General features: G+C 46.0%; 1 protein-coding gene across 5 annotated transcripts in view; it reads left to right on the top strand.

Annotated features, from left to right (window-relative positions):
• Positions 1-26,160, top strand: part of stab1 (stabilin 1) — a 280,261-nt gene that overhangs the window by 80,745 nt on the left and 173,356 nt on the right. For all 5 annotated transcript variants that reach the window (XM_056273194.1, XM_056273192.1, XM_056273193.1 and 2 more), the window contains 8 exons: positions 989-1,123; positions 1,243-1,314; positions 4,430-4,543; positions 15,413-15,466; positions 19,131-19,211; positions 19,694-19,852; positions 20,684-20,746; positions 23,997-24,089. In XM_056273194.1, the coding sequence (XP_056129169.1) occupies positions 989-1,123; positions 1,243-1,314; positions 4,430-4,543; positions 15,413-15,466; positions 19,131-19,211; positions 19,694-19,852; positions 20,684-20,746; positions 23,997-24,089 (771 nt within the window). The remainder of the gene's footprint in view (positions 1-988; positions 1,124-1,242; positions 1,315-4,429; positions 4,544-15,412; positions 15,467-19,130; positions 19,212-19,693; positions 19,853-20,683; positions 20,747-23,996; positions 24,090-26,160) is intronic.

The following is a 26,160-nucleotide window of genomic DNA, read 5'->3' as shown; positions in this document are numbered from 1 at the left end:
ACCCTGAACAGTAGAAATATGATGTCACCTTGAACAGTAGAAATGTGATATGTCACCCTGAACAGTAGAAATGTGATATGTCACCTTGAACAGTAGAACTGAACAGGCTACCTGCTGTAGACACAGAAAAAACATCTGCTTTGCAATTACAAATAAGCCATTGTCTTTATTATCCCCCCCCACTGGAAGATATACATGTGATGACCTTTTCTGGATGTTGTATTTCTATGTTTTGCCTGTCTGCTCTTTCAGCTGTGCTCCACACCCACTCCACTAGATGATGTATGTCAAGTACCCCACTGGATGTTATTTTATTTCGTTATATTTAAAAGTGTGCTATTCCGACAGTGCCCCGGTCCTTTAAGCCCTTACTTTTCAAATCAAGGCCCAGCCCCTCCCTCATTGGCTGTAATGTCCCTGATGTTACTTTTCAAATGTTTCCTACTCTCCCATTGGTGGCTGTGCACCGTAACTATGGGCGTGGTGCGAGGCAGCATAGCGTTTATTCGCTGGGTTTTTTCTTTCTGGTACAGCAGCTGATGAGTGTTTGATGCACGAAACAGCCTTGTGCTGCTACGTATTAAAGTTTGTCCCCGCTACATCTATCTTAATATTCCACTCCTCATTTGTTCACCCCTTCATCAACACCAGTGATGGTTTCTGGAAAAAAAACAAAAACAAAACGTGATATATATATATATGGTGGTGCAGTGGTTAGTGCGGTCGCCTCACAGCATGAAGGTCCTAGGTTCGAGCCCCGGGGTAGTCCAACCTTGGTGGGTCGTCCCGGGTCGTCCTCTGTGTGGCGTTTGCATGTTCTCCCCGTGTCTGCGTGGGTTTCCTCCGGGGGCTCCGGTTTCCTCCCACAGTCCAAAGACATGTAGGTCAGGTGAATCGGCCATACTACATTGTCCTTAGGAATGAATTGGTATGTGTGTGTGTGCTTGTGTGTGTGTGTGTGTGTGTGTGTGTGTGTGTGTGCGTGCAGCGGTTCATCCTGATGGAGGATCCAGGCAGACCATACACAGTGGTACAGGAAGACCTTCCAGCAGCTAATGGGATAATCCACATCATTGATCAGCCAATCATAAACCCTCATCCTGTTCCTCCCCGTGACCAGCAGGTAGGAACCAACAAATTCTACGTGTGTGTGTGTGTGTGTGTGTGTGTGTGTGTGTGTGAATATTGTGTATATGATTAGTGTGTATGAACTGGATGTGTCTGTAATCTTCTCGCTTCCAGTTTGCAGATAAAACTATTGCAGAGATTCTGACTCTGGATGACAAGTACAACCGTTTCCTGTCTCTGGTGGATGTGAGTCACTGCTTTGTCTGACTGCTGCGTCGAACTGTATGTACTTCCTGCTGGGTTTATGTCACTTCCTTCTTCCTGTTTGTAAGTTCTTGCTGGTCACATCTAGACGGTAACCCTAGATTTGGGAGAAACTCTCGTGGGATTTTTAACCTAATCTTAATCTCATTCTAACCAAATGTGAATGCAAGCAGGTGAAGTTGAGCAGGGAGTTATAGGAATTGTAGTTCACGGGCAGTGCTGGGTCCTACACTAAGCTTAGCCTAACCTCAGCCTAAACTTTCCTGATGCTTGTGAAGCAATGCTGTGCTGAATCAGCTGCGAGTGTGTCTTGAGTTTTACAAACCCCAGTTCCAGTGAAGCTGGGACGTTGTGTAAAACGTGAATAAAAACAGAATACAATCATTTACAAATCCTTTTCCACCTATATTCAAGTGAATACACTACAAAGACCAGATATTTAATGTTCAAACTGATAAACTTTATTGTTTTTTGCAAATATTCCCTCATTTTGAATTTGTTGCCTGCAACACGTTCCAAAGAAGCTGGGATGGGGCAACAAAAGACTGGGAAAGTTGAGGAATGCTCAAAAAACACCTATTTGGAACATTCCACAGGTGAACAGGTTAACTGGGAACAGGGGAGTGTCATGACTGGGTATAAAAGGAGCATCCCCGAAAGGCCCAGTCGTTCACAAGCAAGGATGGGGCGAGGTTCACCACTTTGTGAACAACTGTGTGAGCAAATAGTCCGACAGTTTAAGAACAACGTTTCTCAACGTACAACTGCAAGGAATTTAGGGATTTCATCATCTCCAGTCCATAATATCATCACAAGACTCAGAGAATCCGGAGAAATCTCTGCACGTAAACTGCAAGGTCCAAGACCAACACTGAATGCCCGTGACCTTCGACCCCTCAGGCGGCACTGCATTAAAAACCAACATCATTGTGTAAAGGATATTACCACGTGGGCTCAGGAACACTTGGGAAAACCATCGTCAGTTAACACAGTTGGTCGCTACATCTACAAGTACAAGTTAAAACTCTCCCATGCAAAGCCAAAGCCAGATATCAACACCACCCAGAAACACCGCCCGCCGGCTTCTCTGGGCCGAGCTCATCTGAGATGGACTGACGCAAAGTGGACAAGTGTGCTGTGGTCTGACGAGTCCACATCTCACATTGTTTCTGGAAATCATGGACGTCGTGTCCTCCGGGCTAAAGAGGAAAAGGACCATCCAGATTGTTATCAGCCCAGAGTCCAAAAGCCAGCATCTGTGATGGTATGGGGGGGGGTGTTAGTGCCCATGGCATCATGGGTAACTTGCACATCTGTGAAGGCTCCATTAATGCTGAAAGGTCCATACAGGTTTTGGAGCAACATATGCTGCCATCCAAGCGACGTCTTTTTCAGGGACGTCCCTGCTTATGTCAGCAAGACAATGCCAAGCCACATTCTGCAGGTGGTCCACCAGCGGGGCTTCGTAGTAAAAGAGTACGGGTACTAGACTGGCCTGCCTGCAGTCCAGACCTGTCTCCCATTGAACATGTGTGGTGCATTATGAAGCGCAAAATACGACAACGGAGACCCCGGACTGTTGAGCAGCTGAAGTCGTACATCAAGCAAGAATGGGAAAGAAGTCCACCTACAAAGCTTCAGCAGTTAGTGTCCTCAGTTCCCAAACGCTTATTGAGTGTTGTTAAAAGGAAAGGTGGTGTAACACAGTGGTGAACATGCCCCTGTCCCAGCTTCTTTGGAACGTGTTGCAGGCATCAAATTCAAAATGAGTGGATATTTGCAACAAAAAAAAACAAAGTTTATCAGTTTGAACATTAAATATCTTGTCTTTGTAGTGTATTCAGCTGAATATAGGTGGAAAAGGATTTGCAAATCATTGTATTCTGTTTTTATTTACGTTTTACACAACGTCCCAACTTCACTGGAACTGGGGTTTGTACTAATCTAGGGTAACCATCGAGACACAAGCCTTCTAGCTAACTGTATATCACTTCCCGCTGACTGTTTTTTACTTTCTTTTTATTGTGTCACTTGCTGCCAGTGGTGGACGGCTGCTGGTGCTAAAAGTGTTGGGGGGGTGGGGGTGGCGCAATGTACCTGGGTGCAGCACACCTGACAGCTGCTTTAATGTCCACACAGTCACAGAGTTATTAAGAAGCACCATGTAGCCTATAGATTTTATCAGGTTCGTAGACGGTGGATGATTGACAGTTGAGACGAGGCGTGGTGGTGGGTGTGAACATGATTCACAGCCACGAGAATTGTCCAATCACATTAGATCAGAAAACATTAAAACAATACCAATTCACTGCCAGTAAAAGTGGGAGTGTCTGGGACTGCACAGAACTGCGCCCCCTGGAAAATCTAAAGAAACCCATCAGACAGCAGCCTCAGGTCACAAGTTTGAGGGCTTACATAAGGTATGGTTTGGCCGGCGCCCCTCACCCAGGAAGTATATGTACTCAGACACAAATCAATATGTAATGCTGCTGACAGGCGTCCACACACTGAAAACACTTTTATTTCATAATTATTTGCATTATACAACTACATTATATTTAACATGTTTAAGTAGAGTTTCATCTCTTGAGTTTTGAAGTGGGCGGTGCCCCAGCGCCCTCTACTGGCCAGCCACCACTGCTTACTGCCAATTCTACATCACATCCTTCTTATTGTACGTCACTTTCTGTGAACTTTCTTTCAGTTGCTTATTATTGTGTGTTGTTTCCTTCCAGTCCTCATATAACAGTAGGATGTTTCTCAATACCAAGAACACATCTGCAGTTTTGGTCACTACTGCATCACTAAAGGACAAAGTTATAAGACCAAGAACTCACAAGGCCAGAGAACACCGTGTGTGTGTGTTTGAGATACAGTTGTGTGTTCAGTGCCGCTGCATTTCTGCTTATTTGATTTGATCATTTGCAGTGGTTATTCACATGTGTGACTGTGAATGTGTTGCTATCAGACAGGAATGTCTACAGTCTCATTCCTTCAACCTCTCAGTTGTCTCTACAGTCTTTCTGCAGTCTTGAGACTTTCTTTGAATTTTCCAGAAATGTCCTCACCTTTACATGATGTGTGTTTCTACTGCTAGAACTGTGGGGCACCTATGCCTCTGCGGGGCCCGGGGCCCCTGACCGTCTTCATCCCCACCAACCAGGCAGTGGACAAGGCCAGAGATGGAAGCATCATTTACATGCTGGATGACGTAAGATCATAGAGAAAGACAGGCAGAGAGAGATAGAGTGAGACAGCGAGAGACAGGCAGACAGAGTATGATGAGACAGAGCGAGTGATGAGACAGAGAGTGAGACAGACAGACAGACAGAGAGAGATACAGACAGAGAGCGAGAGTGATGAGACAGAAAGAGAGAGAGAGTGATGAGACAGAGAGAGACAGACAGGGCGAGAGAGAGAGTGGTGAGAGACAAAGAGAGACAGACAGGGATAGTGACAAGACGGAGAGAGAGTGATGAGACATAGAGTGATGAGACAGAGAGAGACAGACAGGGCGAGAGAGAGAGAGTGATGAGAGACAGAGAGAGAGACAGACAGGGATAGTGACAAGACAGAGAGAGAGTGATGAGACAGAGAGAGAGTGATGAGACAGAGAGAGAGACAGAATGTGGGATGGAGAGAGAAAACAGGAATGAGGTGGATTTCGTTTGTCATTAATGACTTATAGATGTACTAACGTAAAATCTGAATGTTATCATGTTCATGTGATGTGTTGTCATGTTCATAGTGGTGTGTTGTCATGTTCATGTGATGTGTTGTCATGTTCATAGTGGTGTGTTGTCATGTTCATGGTGGTGTGTTGTCATGTTCATGGTGGTGGTGTGTTGTCATGTTCATGGTGGTGGATGTGTTGTCATGTTCATGGTGGTGGTGTGTTGTCATGTTCATGGCGGTGGATGTGTTGTCATGTTCATGGTGGTGGTGTGTTGTCATGTTCATGGTGGTGAATGTGTTGTCATGTTCATGGTGGTGAATGTGTTGTCATGTTCATGTGATGTGTTGTCATGTTCATAGTGGTGTGTTGTCATGTTCATGGTGGTGGATGTGTTGTCATGTTCATGGTGGTGGATGTGTTGTCATGTTCATGGTGGTGAATGTGTTGTCATGTTCATGGTGGTGGATGTGTTGTCATGTTCATGTGATGTGTTGTCATGTTCATAGTGGTGTGTTGTCATGTTCATGGTGGTGGTGTGTTGTCATGTTCATGGTGGTGGATGTGTTGTCATGTTCATGGTGGTGGTGTGTTGTCATGTTCATGGCGGTGGATGTGTTGTCATGTTCATGGTGGTGGTGTGTTGTCATGTTCATGGTGGTGAATGTGTTGTCATGTTCATGGTGGTGAATGTGTTGTCATGTTCATGGTGGTGGTGTGTTGTCATGTTCATGGTGGTGGATGTGTTGTCATGTTCATGGTGGTGGTGTGTTGTCATGTTCATGGTGGTGGATGTATTGTCATGTTCATGGTGGTGGTATGTTGTCATGTTCATGGTGGTGAATGTGTTGTCATGTTCATGGTGGTGGATGTGTTGTCATGTTCATGGTGGTGGTGTGTTGTCATGTTCATGGCGGTGGATGTGTTGTCATGTTCATGGTGGTGGTGTGTTGTCATGTTCATGGCGGTGGATGTGTTGACAGGTTCATGGTGGTGATGTGTTGTCATGTTCATGGCGGTGGATGTGTTGTCATGTTCATGGTGGTGATGTGTTGTCATGTTCATGGTGGTGAATGTGTTGTCATGTTCATGGTGGTGAATGTGTTGTCATGTTCATGGCGGTGGATGTGTTGTCATGTTCATGGTGGTGGATGTGTTGTCATGTTCATGGTGGTGGATGTGTTGTCATGTTCATGGTGGTGGTGTGTTGTCATGTTCATGGTGGTGGTGTGTTGTCATGTTCATGGTGGTGGATGTGTTGTCATGTTCATGGTGGTGGATGTGTTGTCATGTTCATGGTGGTGGATGTGTTGTCATGTTCATGGTGGTGATGTGTTGTCATGTTCATGGTGGTGAATGTGTTGTCATGTTCATGGTGGTGATGTGTTGTCATGTTCATGGTGGTGAATGTGTTGTCATGTTCGTGGTGGTGAATGTGTTGTCATGTTCATGGCGGTGGATGTGTTGTCATGTTCATGGTGGTGGATGTGTTGTCATGTTCATGGTGGTGGATGTGTTGTCATGTTCATGGTGGTGATGTGTTGTCATGTTCATGGTGGTGAATGTGTTGTCATGTTCATGGTGGTGAATGTGTTGTCATGTTCATGGCGGTGGATGTGTTGTCATGTTCATGGTGGTGAATGTGTTGTCATGTTCATGGTGGTGGTGTGTTGTCATGTTCATGGTGGTGGATGTGTTGTCATGTTCATGGTGGTGGTGTGTTGTCATGTTCATGGTGGTGGATGTGTTGTCATGTTCATGGTGGTGGTGTGTTGTCATGTTCATGGTGGTGGTGTGTTGTCATGTTCATGGTGGTGGATGTGTTGTCATGTTCATGGTGGTGGATGTGTTGTCATGTTCATGGTGGTGGATGTGTTGTCATGTTCATGGTGGTGAATGTGTTGTCATGTTCATGGTGGTGGATGTGTTGTCATGTTCATGGTGGTGAATGTGTTGTCATGTTCATGGTGGTGGATGTGTTGTCATGTTCATGGTGGTGGTGTGTTGTCATGTTCATGGTGGTGGTGTGTTGTCATGTTCATGGTGGTGGATGTGTTGTCATGTTCATGGTGATCTGCTGTCATGTTCATGGTGGTGAATGTGTTGTCATGTTCATGGTGGTGGTGTGTTGTCATGTTCATGGTGGTGAATGTGTTGTCATGTTCATGGTGGTGAATGTGTTGTCATGTTCATGGTGGTGGTGTGTTGTCATGTTCATGGTGGTGGATGTGTTGTCATGTTCATGGTGGTGGTGTGTTGTCATGTTCATGGTGGTGGATGTGTTGTCATGTTCATGGTGGTGGTGTGTTGTCATGTTCATGGTGGTGGTGTGTTGTCATGTTCATGGTGGTGAATGTGTTGTCATGTTCATGGTGGTGGATGTGTTGTCATGGTCATGGTGGTGAATGTGTTGTCATGTTCATGGTGGTGGATGTGTTGTCATGTTCATGGTGGTGGTGTGTTGTCATGTTCATGGTGATCTGCTGTCATGTTCATGGTGGTGAATGTGTTGTCATGTTCATGGTGGTGAATGTGTTGTCATGTTCATGGTGGTGGTGTGTTGTCATGTTCATGGTGGTGGATGTGTTGTCATGTTCATGGTGGTGGTGTGTTGTCATGTTCATGGTGGTGGTGTGTTGTCATGTTCATGGTGGTGGTGTGTTGTCATGTTCATGGTGGTGGATGTGTTGCCACGTTCATGGTGGTGGATGTGTTGTCATGGTGATCTGCTGTCATGTTCATGGTGGTGGTGTGTTGTCATGTTCATGGTGGTGAATATGTTGTCATGTTCATGGTGGTGGTGTGTTGTCATGTTCATGGTGGTGGTGTGTTGTCATGTTCATGGTGGTGGATGTGTTGTCATGTTCATGGTGATCTGCTGTCATGTTCATGGTGATGGTGTGTTGTCATGTTCATGGTGGTGTGTTGTCATGTTCATGGTGGTGAATGTGTTGTCATGTTCATGGTGGTGGTGTGTTGTCATGTTCATGGTGGTGGATGTGTTGTCATGTTCATGGTGGTGGATGTGTTGTCATGTTCATGGTGATCTGCTGTCATGTTCATGGTGGTGAATGTGTTGTCATGTTCATGGTGGTGAATGTGTTGTCATGTTCATGGTGGTGGATGTGTTGTCATGTTCATGGTGGTGGTGTGTTGTCATGTTCATGGTGGTGGATGTGTTGTCATGTTCATGGTGGTGGTGTGTTGTCATGTTCATGGTGGTGGTGTGTTGTCATGTTCATGGTGGTGAATGTGTTGTCATGTTCATGGTGGTGGATGTGTTGTCATGTTCATGGTGGTGAATGTGTTGTCATGTTCATGGTGGTGGATGTGTTGTCATGTTCATGGTGGTGGTGTGTTGTCATGGTCATGGTGGTGAATGTGTTGTCATGTTCATGGTGGTGGATGTGTTGTCATGTTCATGGTGGTGGTGTGTTGTCATGTTCATGGTGGTGGATATGTTGTCATGTTCATGGTGGTGGTGTGTTGTCATGGTCATGGTGGTGAATGTGTTGTCATGTTCATGGTGGTGGATGTGTTGTCATGTTCATGGTGGTGGATGTGTTGTCATGTTCATGGTGATCTGCTGTCATGTTCATGGTGGTGAATGTGTTGTCATGTTCATGGTGGTGAATGTGTTTTCATGTGCATGGTGGTGGTGTGTTGTCATGTTCATGGTGGTGGATGTGTTGTCATGTTCATGGTGGTGGTGTGTTGTCATGTTCATGGTGGTGGATGTGTTGTCATGTTCATGGTGGTGGTGTGTTGTCATGTTCATGGTGGTGGTGTGTTGTCATGTTCATGGTGGTGGATGTGTTGCCACGTTCATGGTGGTGGATGTGTTGTCATGGTGATCTGCTGTCATGTTCATGGTGGTGGTGTGTTGTCATGTTCATGGTGGTGGATGTGTTGCCACGTTCATGGCGGTGGATGTGTTGTCATGGTGATGTGTTGTCATGTTCATGGTGGTGGTGTGTTGTCATGTTCATGGTGGTGGTGTGTTGTCATGTTCATGGTGGTGGTGTGTTGTCATGGTGATCTACTGTCATGTTCATAGTGGTGATCTGCTGTCATGTTCATGGTGGTGGATGTGTTGTCATGGTGATCTGCTGTCATGTTCATGGTGGTGGTGTGTTGTCATGTTCATGGTGGTGAATGTGTTGTCATGTTCATGGTGGTGGATGTGTTGTCATGGTCATGGTGGTGGTGTGTTGTCATGGTCATGGTGGTGGATGTGTTGTCAAGTTCATGGTGGTGGATGTGTTTTCATGGTGATCTGCTGTCATGTTCATGGTGGTGGTGTGTTGTCATGTTCATGGTGGTGGTGTGTTGTCATGGTGATCTGCTGTCATGTTCATGGTGGTGGTGTGTTGTCATGTTCATGGCGGTGGATGTGTTGTCATGTTCATGGTGGTGGATGTGTTGTCATGTTCATGGTGGTGGTGTGTTGTCATGTTCATGGTGGTGGTGTGTTGTCATGTTCATGGTGGTGGATGTGTTGCCACGTTCATGGTGGTGGATGTGTTGTCATGGTGATCTGCTGTCATGTTCATGGTGGTGGTGTGTTGTCATGTTCATGGTGGTGAATGTGTTGTCATGTTCATGGTGGTGGTGTGTTGTCATGTTCATGGTGGTGGTGTGTTGTCATGTTCATGGTGTTGGATGTGTTGTCATGTTCATGGTGATCTGCTGTCATGTTCATGGTGGTGAATGTGTTGTCATGTTCATGGTGGTGGTGTGTTGTCCTGTTCATGGTGGTGGATGTGTTGTCATGTTCATGGTGGTGAATGTGTTGTCATGTTCATGGTGGTGAATGTGTTGTCATGTTCATGGTGGTGGTGTGTTGTCATGTTCATGGTGGTGAATGTGTTGTCATGTTCATGGTGGTGAATGTGTTGTCATGTTCATGGTGGTGGTGTGTTGTCATGTTCATGGTGGTGGATGTGTTGTCATGTTCATGGTGGTGGTGTGTTGTCATGTTCATGGTGGTGGATGTGTTGTCATGTTCATGGTGGTGGTGTGTTGTCATGTTCATGGTGGTGGTGTGTTGTCATGTTCATGGTGGTGAATGTGTTGTCATGTTCATGGTGGTGGATGTGTTGTCATGGTCATGGTGGTGAATGTGTTGTCATGTTCATGGTGGTGGATGTGTTGTCATGTTCATGGTGGTGGATGTGTTGTCATGTTCATGGTGGTGGATGTGTTGTCATGTTCATGGTGGTGGATGTGTTGTCATGTTCATGGTGGTGGATGTGTTGTCATGTTCATGGTGGTGGATGTGTTGTCATGTTCATGGTGATCTGCTGTCATGTTCATGGTGGTGAATGTGTTGTCATGTTCATGGTGGTGGTGTGTTGTCATGTTCATGGTGGTGAATGTGTTGTCATGTTCATGGTGGTGAATGTGTTGTCATGTTCATGGTGGTGGTGTGTTGTCATGTTTATGGTGGTGGATGTGTTGTCATGTTCATGGTGGTGGTGTGTTGTCATGTTCATGGTGGTGGTGTGTTATCATGTTCATGGTGGTGGTGTGTTGTCATGTTCATGGTGGTGAATGTGTTGTCATGTTCATGGTGGTGGTGTGTTGTCATGTTCATGGTGGTGAATGTGTTGTCATGTTCATGGTGGTGGATGTGTTGTCATGGTCATGGTGGTGAATGTGTTGTCATGTTCATGGTGGTGGATGTGTTGTCATGTTCATGGTGGTGGATGTGTTGTCATGTTCATGGTGGTGGATGTGTTGTCATGTTCATGGTGGTGGATGTGTTGTCATGTTCATGGTGGTGGATGTGTTGTCATGTTCATGGTGGTGGATGTGTTGTCATGTTCATGGTGGTGGATGTGTTGTCATGTTCATGGTGGTGGATGTGTTGTCATGTTCATGGTGGTGGATGTGTTGTCATGTTCATGGTGGTGATGTGTTGTCATGTTCATGGTGGTGGATGTGTTGTCATGTTCATGGTGATCTGCTGTCATGTTCATGGTGGTGAATGTGTTGTCATGTTCATGGTGGTGGTGTGTTGTCATGTTCATGGTGGTGAATGTGTTGTCATGTTCATGGTGGTGAATGTGTTGTCATGTTCATGGTGGTGGTGTGTTGTCATGTTTATGGTGGTGGATGTGTTGTCATGTTCATGGTGGTGGTGTGTTGTCATGTTCATGGTGGTGGTGTGTTATCATGTTCATGGTGGTGGTGTGTTGTCATGTTCATGGTGGTGAATGTGTTGTCATGTTCATGGTGGTGGTGTGTTGTCATGTTCATGGTGGTGAATGTGTTGTCATGTTCATGGTGGTGGATGTGTTGTCATGGTCATGGTGGTGAATGTGTTGTCATGTTCATGGTGGTGGATGTGTTGTCATGTTCATGGTGGTGGATGTGTTGTCATGTTCATGGTGGTGGATGTGTTGTCATGTTCATGGTGGTGGATGTGTTGTCATGTTCATGGTGGTGGATGTGTTGTCATGTTCATGGTGGTGGATGTGTTGTCATGTTCATGGTGGTGGATGTGTTGTCATGTTCATGGTGGTGGATGTGTTGTCATGTTCATGGTGGTGGATGTGTTGTCATGTTCATGGTGGTGGATGTGTTGTCATGTTCATGGTGATCTGCTGTCATGTTCATGGTGGTGGATGTGTTGTCATGTTCATGGTGATCTGCTGTCATGTTCATGGTGGTGAATGTGTTGTCATGTTCATGGTGGTGGTGTGTTGTCATGTTCATGGTGGTGATCTGCTGTCATGTTCATGGTGGTGAATGTGTTGTCATGTTCATGGTGGTGGTGTGTTGTCATGTTCATGGTGGTGGATGTGTTGTCATGTTCATGGTGATCTGCTGTCATGTTCATGGTGGTGAATGTGTTGTCATGTTCATGGTGGTGGTGTGTTGTCATGTTCATGGTGGTGGATGTGTTGTCATGTTCATGGTGGTGAATGTGTTGTCATGTTCATGTTGATCTGCTGTCATGTTCATGGTGGTGGTGTGTTGTCCTGTTCATGGTGGTGGATGTGTTGTCATTTTCATGGTGGTGAATGTGTTGTCATGTTCATGGTGATCTGCTGTCATGTTCATGGTGGTGAATGTGTTGTCATGTTCATGGTGGTGGTGTGTTGTCATGTTCATGGTGGTGAATGTGTTGTCATGTTCATGGTGGTGAATGTGTTGTCATGTTCATGGTGGTGGTGTGTTGTCATGTTCATGGTGGTGGATGTGTTGTCATGTTCATGGTGGTGGTGTGTTGTCATGTTCATGGTGGTGGATGTGTTGTCATGTTCATGGTGGTGGTGTGTTGTCATGTTCATGGTGGTGGTGTGTTGTCATGTTCATGGTGGTGAATGTGTTGTCATGTTCATGGTGGTGGATGTGTTGTCATGGTCATGGTGGTGAATGTGTTGTCATGTTCATGGTGGTGGATGTGTTGTCATGTTCATGGTGTTGGATGTGTTGTCATGTTCATGGTGGTGGATGTGTTGTCATGTTCATGGTGGTGGATGTGTTGTCATGTTCATGGTGGTGGATGTGTTGTCATGTTCATGGTGATCTGCTGTCATGTTCATGGTGGTGAATGTGTTGTCATGTTCATGGTGGTGGTGTGTTGTCATGTTCATGGTGGTGAATGTGTTGTCATGTTCATGATGGTGAATGTGTTGTCATGTTCATGGTGGTGGTGTGTTGTCATGTTTATGGTGGTGGATGTGTTGTCATGTTCATGGTGGTGGTGTGTTTTCATGTTCATGGTGGTGGTGTGTTGTCATGTTCATGGTGGTGGTGTGTTGTCATGTTCATGGTGGTGAATGTGTTGTCATGTTCATGGTGGTGGTGTGTTGTCATGTTCATGGTGGTGAATGTGTTGTCATGTTCATGGTGGTGGATGTGTTGTCATGTTCATGGTGGTGGATGTGTTGTCATGTTCATGGTGGTGGATGTGTTGTCATGTTCATGGTGGTGGATGTGTTGTCATGTTCATGGTGGTGGATGTGTTGTCATGTTCATGGTGGTGGATGTGTTGTCATGTTCATGGTAGTGGATGTGTTGTCATGTTCATGGTGGTGGATGTGTTGTCATGTTCATGGTGGTGGATGTGTTGTCATGTTCATGGTGGTGGATGTGTTGTCATGTTCATGGTGATCTGCTGTCATGTTCATGGTGGTGGATGTGTTGTCATGTTCATGGTGATCTGCTGTCATGTTCATGGTGGTGAATGTGTTGTCATGTTCATGGTGGTGGTGTGTTGTCATGTTCATGGTGGTGGATGTGTTGTCATGTTCATGGTGGTGGATGTGTTGTCATGTTCATGGTGGTGAATGTGTTGTCATGTTCATGGTGGTGGATGTGTTGTCATGTTCATGGTGGTGAATGTGTTGTCATGTTCATGGTGGTGGTGTGTTGTCATGTTCATGGTGGTGGATGTGTTGTCATGTTCATGGTGATCTGCTGTCATGTTCATGGTGGTGAATGTGTTGTCATGTTCATGGTGGTGGTGTGTTGTCATGTTCATGGTGGTGGATGTGTTGTCATGTTCATGGTGATCTGCTGTCATGTTCATGGTGGTGAATGTGTTGTCATGTTCATGGTGGTGGTGTGTTGTCATGTTCATGGTGGTGAATGTGTTGTCATGTTCATGGTGGTGAATGTGTTGTCATGTTCATGGTGGTGGATGTGTTGTCATGTTCATGGTGATCTGCTGTCATGTTCATGGTGGTGAATGTGTTGTCATGTTCATGGTGGTGGTGTGTTGTCATGTTCATGGTGGTGAATGTGTTGTCATGTTCATGGTGGTGGTGTGTTGTCATGTTCATGGTGGTGGATGTGTTGTCATGTTCATGGTGGTGGATGTGTTGTCATGTTCATGGTGGTGAATGTGTTGTCATGTTCATGGTGGTGGATGTGTTGTCATGTTCATGGTGGTGAATGTGTTGTCATGTTCATGGTGGTGGTGTGTTGTCATGTTCATGGTGGTGGATGTGTTGTCATGTTCATGGTGATCTGCTGTCATGTTCATGGTGGTGAATGTGTTGTCATGTTCATGCTGGTGGATGTGTTGTCATGTTCATGGTGGTGAATGTGTTGTCATGTTCATGGTGGTGGTGTGTTGTCATGTTCATGGTGATCTGCTGTCATGTTCATGGTGGTGAATGTGTTGTCATGTTCATGGTGGTGAATGTGTTGTCATGTTCATGGTGGTGAATGTGTTGTCATGTTCATGGTGGTGGTGTGTTGTCATGTTCATGGTGATCTGCTGTCATGTTCATGGTGGTGAATGTGTTGTCATGTTCATGGTGGTGAATGTGTTGTCATGTTCATGGTGGTGGTGTGTTGTCATGTTCATGGTGGTGGATGTGTTGTCATGTTCATGGTGGTGAATGTGTTGTCATGTTCATGGTGGTGGTGTGTTGTCATGTTCATGGTGGTGGATGTGTTGTCATGTTCATGGTGATCTGCTGTCATGTTCATGGTGGTGAATGTGTTGTCATGTTCATGGTGGTGGTGTGTTGTCATGTTCATGGTGGTGGATGTGTTGTCATGTTCATGGTGGTGGATGTGTTGTCATGTTCATGGTGGTGAATATGTTGTCATGTTCATGGTGGTGGTGTGTTGTCATGTTCATGGTGGTGAATGTGTTGTCATGTTCATGGTGGTGGTGTGTTGTCATGTTCATGGTGGTGGATGTGTTGTCATGTTCATGGTGGTGAATGTGTTGTCATGTTCATGGTGGTGGTGTGTTGTCATGTTCATGGTGGTGAATGTGTTGTCATGTTCATGGTGGTGGTGTGTTGTCATGTTCATGGTGGTGGATGTGTTGTCATGTTCATGGTGGTGGTGTGTTGTCATGTTCATGGTGGTGGTGTGTTGTCATGTTCATGGTGGTGGTGTGTTGTCATGTTCATGGTGGTGGATGTGTTGTCATGTTCATGGTGGTGGATGTGTTGTCATGTTCATGGTGATCTGCTGTCATGTTCATGGTGGTGAATGTGTTGTCATGTTCATGGTGGTGGATGTGTTGCCATGTTCATGGTGGTGGATGTGTTGTCATGGTGATCTGCTGTCATGTTCATGGTGGTGGATGTGTTGTCATGGTGATCTGCTGTCATGTTCATGGTGGTGGTGTGTTGTCATGTTCATGGTGGTGGATGTGTTGTCATGTTCATGGTGGTGGATGTGTTGTCATGTTCATGGTGGTGGTGTGTTGTCATGTTCATGGTGGTGGATGTGTTGTCATGTTCATGGTGGTGGATTTGTTGTCATGTTCATGGTGGTGGATGTGTTGTCATGTTCATGGTGGTGGATGTGTTGCCATGTTCATGGTGGTGGATGTGTTGTCATGGTGATCTGCTGTCATGTTCATGGTGGTGGATGCGTTGTCATGGTGATCTGCTGTCATGTTCATGGTGGTGGTGTGTTGTCTTACAGGCCAAACATAAACTCCAGGAGCTGCTGAAGCATCACATGTTCTCCCATGCTGCGGTAAGACCTCTGTCTCTGTCTCTTTCTCCCTGGCCTTCCCTCTCTGTCTGTCTGCTGTTCTTGCCTTCTGTCTCTTGTTGTCTGGGATTGGACCAGGTTCCAGTGTTGCAGAGGCTTTGATAGCTGTAGGGGAACAGACTGGATATGGTCGTTTGTCGTCAGCATGAAGGATGAACAGGACGACGGTTTTGTTCTTGAAGAAGAAACGACGTGTGGCTCATCTGATTGAGATGATGTCAGAGCTTATGTCTTGTATTCCCCGCCAGCTGTCGGAGAAGGAATTCTGCAGCTCCAGTTTATCTGCCAGTGTCAGGCTCGCATGTAAAGACTCTGAACTCGAACATGTTCGTCTCAGCAGCGTTCATGTTTTACACACGCACTGCAGGTTTCATTCAGAGTTCAACTTGTTGTTCTTTGACTCTCTTTAAACCTGGTGGTTTCTGCATGGAGCTGCCAGGGAAGAGGAGAAGAGGAAGGCCAAAGAGGAGGTTTATGGAGGTGGTGAGGGAGGACATGCAGGTGGCTGGTGTGACAGAGGAAGATGCAGAGGACAGGAAGAGATGGAAACGGATGATCCGCTGTGGCGCCCCCTAACGGGAGCAGCCGAAAGTAGTCGTAGTAGTAGAAGTAGTAGTAGTAGTAGTAGTAGTGGTAGTAGTAGTAGTAGTCTATGCTATGCTATGGGGCCCAGTGTACAGACCCCTTTTTCGTAGACAGAATGCCTTCTGTTTTACAAGACATAGTAACTTCATTACAAAACCCGATAAGACCGTAGCGCCTGTTGTCCACCAGAAACACAAACACGTCAGCATTTTCTTGAAGTTAGCACGTACTTCCCTGCCCAGGAAACCACACGGATGATTCCTGTCATGCACTGAACTGACCATTGTGCTTTTCATTTCGTGGACAAAGGGCTGAATGCACTGCAGCACTCTGTGGACAAAAGAAACTCTTTTTGTAGACAAAAATAATTCCGTCCACGAAACACACGTCCTAGGCCCGTGTTTATGCTTTTGTGGCACAAAATGCAGAATGCGCTGTACCGTCATCATTCCATGCCATCGATTGTCCATTTTGTCCAAGTCGCTATTTTACTGTATTACTGAAAGTCTTTGTGCATGCTCAGTAATCCAGGTATGAGCATCGTCTAGTGACAGAGACGTTTCACCCCTAACCAGATGAAACGTCTCTGTCACTACACGACGGAAAGACAAATAGACGACAGACAGATGGACGGACAGATATTTAGATAGATGTGTGTTTTCATGGACAAAAGGCATTACGGTATTGTGTCCAGGTGGCGTAGTGGTCTAGTCCGTTGCCTGCCAGCATGGGGATCGCTGGTTCAAATCCCTGTGTTACCTCCGGCTTGGCCGGGTGTCCCTACAGACACAATTGGCCGTGTCTGCAGGTGGGAAGCCAGATGTGGGCATGTGTCCTAGTTGCTGCACTAGCGCCTCCTCTGGTCAGTCGGGGTGCCTGTTCAGGGGGGAGGGGGAACTGGGGGTAATAGTGTGATCCTCCCACGTGTTACGTCCCCCTGCCGAAACGGTGTTATATGGTTTGTTCGTGGCACAAGAAACGTTCTGTCTGCGAAACAGGAAACAGGCTGCTACACTTGGCACCGCATAGTTTGCTGGGCTGGGCCACGTGGAATGTTGTGAGTGCAGAGAGATGGATCATGAATGCTCTGCATTTGCACATAGACACCACATGTAGTACTGATAGTACCTGTTTATATGATATTGATAATAACTCCCCTCCCAGCAATGACCCCAGGGCAGGAAGGGAGGAAGAAACACCTTCATTTGTGGAGTAGGGGATCGGGCATGGATGATAGTGCACGGATGATAGTGCACGGATGATAGTGCACGGATGATAGTGCACGGATGATAGTGCACGGATGATAGCGCAAGGATGATAGTGCACGGATGATAGCGCATGGATGATAGTGCACGGATGATAGTGCACGGATGATAGTGCATGGATGATAGCGCATGGATGATAGTGCACGGATGATAGTGCACGGATGATAGCGCATGGATGATAGTGCACGGATGATAGTGCACGGATGATAGTGCACGGATGATAGCGCATGGATGATAGTGCACGGATGATAGTGCACGGATGATAGTGCACGGATGATAGCGCATGGATGATAGTGCACGGATGATAGCGCACGGATGATAGCGCACGGATGATAGTGCACGGATGATAGTGCACGGATGATAGCGCATGGATGATAGCGCACGGATGATAGCGCACGGATGATAGCGCATGGATGATAGTGCACGGATGATAGTGCACGGATGATAGCGCATGGATGATAGCGCATGGATGATAGTGCATGGATGATAGTGCACGGATGATAGTGCATGGATGATAGTGCACGGATGATAGCGCACGGATGATAGCGCACGGATGATAGCGCACGGATGATAGTGCATGGATGATAGTGCACGGATGATAGCGCACGGATGATAGCGCACGGATGATAGTGCATGGATGATAGCGCACGGATGATAGCGCACGGATGATAGCGCATGGATGATAGTGCACGGATGATAGTGCACGGATGATAGCGCACGGATGATAGCGCATGGATGATAGTGCATGGATGATAGTGCACGGATGATAGTGCATGGATGATAGTGCACGGATGATAGCGCACGGATGATAGCGCACGGATGATAGCGCACGGATGATAGTGCATGGATGATAGTGCACGGATGATAGCGCACGGATGATAGCGCACGGATGATAGTGCACGGATGATAGCGCACGGATGATAGCGCATGGATGATAGCGCATGGATGATAGCGCACGGATGATAGTGCATGGATGATAGTGCACGGATGATAGCGCACGGATGATAGTGCATGGATGATAGTGCACGGATGATAGTGCACGGATGATAGTGCACGGATGATAGTGCACGGATGATAGCGCACGGATGATAGTGCACGGATGATAGTGCACGGATGATAGCGCATGGATGATAGCGCATGGATGATAGTGCACGGATGATAGCGCACGGATGATAGTGCATGGATGATAGCGCACGGATGATAGCGCACGGATGATAGTGCACGGATGATAGCTACGAACAGACACACAGCAGTATTCTTGCCACGGGGGTCTCGTGTTCTGTTGCACGTTGAGACTTCAGTGAGTGTGTTCATTCAGTGTTGGAGGTTAGTGGGTCTGCTGTGTTCTTTGTGTTCAGGGTTTCGAGGTTTGAAGGGTTTCTCTTTCAAGTTATTTTTGTTTGGTCCAGAGTATTCAGCCAGGAAAAACAGTTTCCAGACACTCAGTTCTATAGTTGGGACTGCTAGCTATCTGGCTAACAGAAAAAGCAGCCCCTGCATGTGGGTTGTGGAGGTCTTTAAATGTCATGCTTTAGGGCTGCACATGTGTGTCGATGGCTGATGGTCTGGAGGCTCAGCAGGGGCAGTACTGTAGTGTAGAACTACTGTGAGTTGATCCCAACCTTCTGATAATCATGTGACAACAATGAACAAAAACAAATAGTTTCTTCATTTCTTTTATTTTTATATTTATGTTTTTTAAGTGCAGATTTTGAGTAGGTGATGAATTTTGTACGTTTTATAGTGGTGCAATAAAGGGTTTATTAAAGTCTCTCCCTGTTTTTCTGGCTCTCTAGCTAACTGTGGATGAGTTGGCCAGTCTGCCCCAGATACAGACCATGGCCAACCAAGTGATTAAGATCACTGTGGCTGACAATGTAAGTCTCCCTGATGGATTCACTCTATCTATCTATCTATCTATCTATCTATCTATCTATCTATCTATCTATCTATCTATCTATCTATCTATCTATCTATCTATCTATCTATCTATCTATCTATCTATCTATCTATCTATCTATCTATCTATCTGTCTGTCTGTCTGTCTGTCTGTCTGTCTGTCTGTCTGTCTGTCTGTCTGTCCGTCCGTCCGTCCGTCCGTCCGTCCGTCCGTCCGTCTGTCTGTCGGTCGATCTGTCTATCTTTCTATCTATCTGTCTGTCTATCGATTGATCCGTCTGTCTGTGTATCTTTCTATCTATCTGTCTGTCTGTCTGTCTGTCTGTCTATCTATCTATATGTCTGTCTGTCTGTCTGTCTGTCTGTCTGTCTGTCTGTCTGTCTGTCTGTCTGTCTGTCTGTCTGTCTGTCTGTCTGTCTGTCTGTCTATCTATCTGTCTGTCTGTCTGTCTTTTTTCAGGGAAAGATTTTATTGGGTGAGAAAAGTGCCTCTCTAGACAACACTGACATCATAGCATCCAATGGGATCATCCATATGGTTGATGGCCTGTTAGTCCCACCCTCCATCGTCCCCATCCTGCCTCACCGCTGTGATGTCATCAGCAGCAAGATCACCGTGGTGAGACACACAATTTTATTACACGACTATACAACTACACCACTACAAAACTTGACAAATGTACTACACAATTACACAAATAAACACGCTATATCACTGCACAATGACAAAGCTATTCCAATTCACAACTACACTACACAGCAAAGATACAACTACGCCACTGTTCTACTACACAATAACACAACTTTACTAAACAACACTATACTACAATGGGCATGTAGGTAGTGTAACAATCTATTTCGTTGCCTACCAACACAGGGATCGCCAGTTCGAATCCCCATGTTACCTCCGGCTTGTTTGGGCATACCTACAGACACAATTGGCTGTGTCTACAGTTGGTATATGTCCTGGTTGCTTGCACTAGTGCCTCCTCTGGTTGGTCAGGGTGCCTGTTCGAGGGGGGGAGGGGGAACTGAGGGCAATAGTGTGATCCTCCCACGAGCTACGTCCCCCTGGTGAAACTCCTCACTGTCAGGTGAAAAGAAGCAGCTGGTGACTCCACATGTATCGGAGGAGATGTGGTAGTCTGCAGCCCTCCCCGGATCGGCAAAGTGGGTGGAGCAGCGACCGGGTGGCTCAGGAGAATGGGGTAATTGGCCGGATACAATTGGGGAGAAAACAGGAAAATCCCCCCCCCCCCAAAAAACCCTCTATACTACGACACAACTACATTACTATACAACTGCAAAACTATATCACACTACAGTATTAAACAACTACACACTTATACAACTACACAATAATAACCCAACACAACTATGCTGAAATAGCGTGTGTGTGTGTGTGTGTGTGTGTGTGTGTGTGTGTGTGTGTGTGTGTGATTGTTTTCAGGGTACCTGTGTTCTTTGCAGTTATCTCTATGAGACTCACTGTCCCGAGGGCAGCACTGAACTGGTAACAGCTATTACTATTACTGGTATTACTATTACTGTTATCACTATTAATGTTAACGTTACTACTATGACTGTTATTAATATGACTGTTATTACTATTACTGTTATTACTATTAGTATTTATGCTAGTACTGCTACTGTTATTACTATTACTATTAGTATTTATGCTAGTACTGCTACTGTTTCTATTACAGGCATCTTTAGGCATATCACCTGTGTAAAGGTGTAACTTTGAATGCCAACAGTTCAAGTACTAAAACAAATGAGAGTGGTGATGAAGAGCAGCCCGTCCACATCCCTCAGGGGGACAACATGCTTCTAAACCTGTTGATATTTAAGAGGAAGCTTTTTTTTAAATTTCTTTTATCCGAAGTCGATGTGTTTTCTCACATACTGTGTTTTGTAAGGTATTGTTACATGTTACATCTTTATTTAGTACTCTTACAGGCACTTAGATGGTCTGTGGTTCACAAAGAAGGATTATATTTGCTCAAAGGCATTCATGTAGTTCACCACTGGGCAGTTAAACAGGATAAAGCCAGAGCCAGAACATCACCAGTGGTCCTGTAAAAATCATGACAGTCAGTCTTCTCCAGGAGATCTATTGTCAGTAATGTCCAACTTCAGTCAGTCATCTCTGATTAGTCTCCGTCAGTTGTGCTCAACACTTTTAAAAATGTATCTAAATGTTTAAAGAACCAGTGTCCTGAGCCCAATGTGGAGAGGAGTAAAGTTCTTTGTGGTGATGCTGGAAACAGGATCTGATGCTTGTTGGATTTGCAGAAATATTTCCTCTTTCAGTTTAATTGTAATTCTAAATGGAGCTTTTTGCTGAATAGGAGATAGGCTCTAATCACACGTCTCTCCAGACTCACAATATTTCCCTGCCGTGTGAAACAGAACAAGCCAACTCTCCTGGCTGAGTCGCTCTGCTGAGATGGATCCATCCATTGATTCATTTTTTTTTAATCTTTTCACATTTTAAACAGAGCGACAGGAAATTACACACCCCCTGACCAATACTTTATAACTGTGGCATAGTATTATTGGGACTATGTCAGGAATCTTAATATTTATTAAATATCTTCTTTCATTGTCAGTGAATCGTTTGATTTTTTTTTTTATCATAGTTTGACAACGCAGCTTATCTGCAGCAGTTTTTCTGCATGTTCAGTGTTCCTGAGGCGGGTGACTGGTCAGAGATCCGAGTAGTTCCATGGAACTGATAGCTCTCTGAGTGGTGTGGACGTGGGTATCAGAATCCAGTCTGTTCTGGAGAAAGTCTCATGTAGCGGCCGTCCGTCTGCTTGGTGTTATGGTCTGTATTCAGTCATGCCTCGGCTCCTCCACCGAAGCCCTGCTTCCTCTGTAAGTGTTCAGGTTGGCCCAGTCTAACAGAGGAGAGTTGTTGGTTTGAGACAGGCTGAATAGAAACTTGCTGTCAGACCCATAAAGACCCAGTCCGTCACCTAAAGCATGTCAGACAAGGCAGAGGAAACTACTGCTCACCAACTCCCCTTGTCTGGATCTACTGGATCTACTGTGTGTACTGTTTAAACTGCATCTACTGTATGTACTGTATCTATGTACTGCATGACAGATTGGACTCAGAGTTGTTATGTTAATACATCCTCACCAGTCTGTCGTACAGCCGATCCATCTGTCACCAGAGTTTAAGTTTCCAGCACATAACTAATGCCCCCAGCTGCTGTGAGCCACTCACGTTCACCTCCTTTTGAGCCTGTCAGTTTCGCCAGTTCTCAGATTCACAATATGGACCTGGTGGTGATAGGTCATGGTTCTTGTCATGGACCCGACAGGTCATGGTTCTTGTTATGGACCCAGTGGTGATAGGTCATGGTTCTTGTTATGGACCCGGTGGTGATAGGTCATGGTTCTTGTTATGGACCCGGTGGTGACAGGTGATGGTTCTTGTTATGGACCTGGTGGTGACAGGTCATGGTTCTTGTTTATGGACCCGGTGGTGATAGATCAAGCTTCTTGTTATGGACTCAGTGGTGAGCGGTCATGTTTCTTATTATGGATCTGGTGGTGACGGGTCATGGTTCTTCTTATGGACCTGGTGGTGACAGGTCATGGTTCTTGTCATGGACCCGGTGGTGATAGGTCATGCTTCTTGTTATGGATCTGGTGGTGACAGGTCATGGTTCTTGTTATAGACCCGCCGGTGACCCGTCGTGGTTCTTGTTTTGGACCCAGTCGTGACTGGTCATGTTTCTTGTTATGGACCCAGTGGTGACAGGTCATGTTTCTTGTTATGGACCTGATGGTGACAGGTCATGCTTCTTGTTATGGACCCAGTGGTGACAGGTCATGGTTCTTGTTATGGACCTGATGGTGACAGGTCATGCTTCTTGTTATAGACCCAGTGGTGACCCGTCATGGTTCTTGTTATGGACCCAGTGGTGACAGGTCATGGTTCTTGTTATGGACCTGATGGTGACTGGTCATGTTTCTTGTTATGGACCTGATGGTGACAGGTCATGCTTCTTGTTATAGACCCGGTGGTGACCCGTCGTGGTTCTTGTTATGGACCCCGTGGTGACAGGTCATGGTTCTTGTTATGGACCCGGTGGTGACAGGTCACGGTTCTCGTTTATAGACCCGGTGGTAACCGGTCATGGTTCTTGTCAATAGACTGCTCATGTTGTCACAGTTCTCCACACAGTTCTCCACACAGTTCTCCACACAGTTCTCCACACAGTTCTCCACACAGTTCTCCACAGAGTTCTCCACACAGTTCTCCACACAGTTCTCCACAGAGCCACGGCAGCACAGGACATTACTGGCTGTACCTTTACTGTCAAACCACCATTGTGATACAGTAACATTTGTACTTCTAATACATGAGCTGTCCTGATGACACCTTATTTGTTTGTGTCCTGCGAGGTGTTGTCAGCGGGGTACGTAGGGGTGTTTGGGGGTATGTGGAGGAGTCTGGTTCTGGTCTTCTTTTGACTCACTTCTCTCTTGTCTTCATGGCTGTCTGTCAAGTCAGCATGCTTTAACAGGCAGCTGTAGGAAACAGTTAACTAAAGACGTGGGACATGGACAATATTATTGAAACAATGACTTCTACTAAACCTTACTGTCTGTCTGTCTGTCTGTCTGTCTGTCTGTCTGTTTATCTATTTATCTGTCTGTCTGTCTGTTTATCTATTTATCTGTCTGTCTGTCTGTCTGTTTATCTATTTATCTGTCTGTCTGTCTGTCTCTGTCTGTGTGTGAAGGAAAGTCACTTGAGAGGATGTGAATATGAGATGCCTCCTCTAAAACCGGATCTCAGTAAAGGCTGTGCCAAGTACTGCAACACAACCCAGCAGGTACAGAGAGAGAGAGAGAGGGAGAGGGAGTGTGTGTGTGTGTGTGTGTGTGTGTGTGTGTGTGTGTGTGTGTGTGTGTGTGTGTGTGTGTGTGTGTGTGTTGCATGCTAATATACTGAATATCTACTATTACTACTACTACTACTGTTGGCTGCTCCCATTAGGGGTCACCACAGTGGATCATCCGTCTCCATCTCTTCCTGTCCTCTACATCTTCCTCTGCCACACCAGCCACCTGCATGTCCTCCCTCACCACATCCATAAACCTCCTCTTTGGCCTCCCTCTTCTCCTCTTCCCTGGCAGCTCCATATTCAGCATCCTTCTCCCAGTATACCCAGCATCTCTCCTCCACACATGTCCAAACCATCTCAATCTTGTCTCTCTTGCTTTGTCTCCATACCGTCCAACCTGAGCTGTCCCTCTAATATACTCGTTCCTAATCCTGTCCTTCTTCATCACTCCCAATGAAAATCTTATCATCTTCATCTCTGCCACCTCCAGCTCCACCTCCTGTCTCTTCATCAGTGCCACTGTCTCCAAACCATACAACATAGCTGGTCTCACCACCATCTTCTAAACCTTCCCTTTAACTCTTGCTGGTACCCTTCTGTCACACATCACTCCTGACACTCTTCTCCACCCACTCCACCCTGCCTACACTCTCTTCTTCACCTCTCTTCTGCACTCCCCGTTACTTTGGACAGTTGACCCCAAGTATTTAAACTCATCCACCTTCGTCACCTCTACTCCTTGCATCCTCACCATTCCACTGTCCTCCCTCTCATTCACACATATGTACTCCATCTTGCTCCTGCTGACTTTCATTCCTCTTCTCTCCAGTGCAGATACACTGAATATACAGTATACTAAATATCACGGATCAGGGGTAGTTATTTGTCGTTTCATTTCATGCACTTGTGTACATGAAATGAAATGAAATATTGTTTCCCCCAGCCCATAGCAGTGCAACCCAAAGACAAAAACATATATCCAAACTACAAAAAAAACCCAAAAACGACAAAAACAAATATATCCAACCCCCCCCCCCCAAAAAAAACATTCACTGTTGAAGAGCGCGAACGGCCAGGCTGACTGTTGGAACTGCTGGTCTGCATGGGCTAGCAGTTAGCTTAGCCTGCCCCACTTCTGCATCCTGTCAGACCACCCTCGGTGTTTCCTCTTCGGTTGTAGCTCCAGGCAGGGCCGTGGTCCCTGGGCCCACCAGACGCAGCAGACCAGGCTCCCTCAGCCGATCTAACGCCAGCCCTCCCAGCCAGACACTTTCGCCCCCCCCCCCCCGAACTCCACATGTCAACACCAAAAACACAGTCAACGCTAGGCGAGGCTGCCGCCAAACCACCCTTGGTGTTATCGGAACCGCCGGTCTGCATGCGCTAACAGTTAGTTTAGCTTGCCCCACTTCCGCATCCTGTCAGACCGCCCTTGGTGTTTGCTCTTCGAGCGCAGCTCCAGGCAGGGCCGTGGTCCCTGGACCTACAGGACACAGCAGACCAGCCAATCCAGCACCAGCTCTCCCAGCCATCAAATGAAGTCACAAACTTAGACGAAGACGTGGACAAAGACACTGCATGGATGGTACTGGGTGAAGCCGCTGCAAACATAAGTTCGCACCACCACCTTCCCACACCAGTACTGAGTGAGGCCACTGCAAACGTAAATTCCCGCCACCATTTTCAATATATACCTTCAATATATAATCGCAAATATCACAACAGTACTGCTGGAACGTCATCACTCTTACCAGTATTATTACTACTGCTAATACCACTACTGCTAATTCTAGTATGGCAGCTACTGCTGCTGCTAATACCACAAGGCAGGGCAGATTTATTTGTATAGCACATTTCAGCAACAAGGCATTAAGACAAAATGTAAAAAGACATTTCAAAACATAAAAAGATAGAGTAAAAGTTACATTGCAGTGTGAGATGATAATCAAAAGTTTCAGTTTTTATTTAATCGAAGACAGCGGCAAACAGGGAGGTCTTCAGCCTTAATTTAAAGAGTTGCAGCAGATCTGAAGTTTACCGGGACTTTGTTCCATATATG

The sequence above is a fragment of the Lampris incognitus genome, chromosome 2 (genome assembly GCF_029633865.1).
Source record: "Lampris incognitus isolate fLamInc1 chromosome 2, fLamInc1.hap2, whole genome shotgun sequence".
NCBI classification, from domain to species: domain Eukaryota; kingdom Metazoa; phylum Chordata; class Actinopteri; order Lampriformes; family Lampridae; genus Lampris; species Lampris incognitus.
This window is presented reverse-complemented; position numbering and strand designations above follow the sequence as displayed.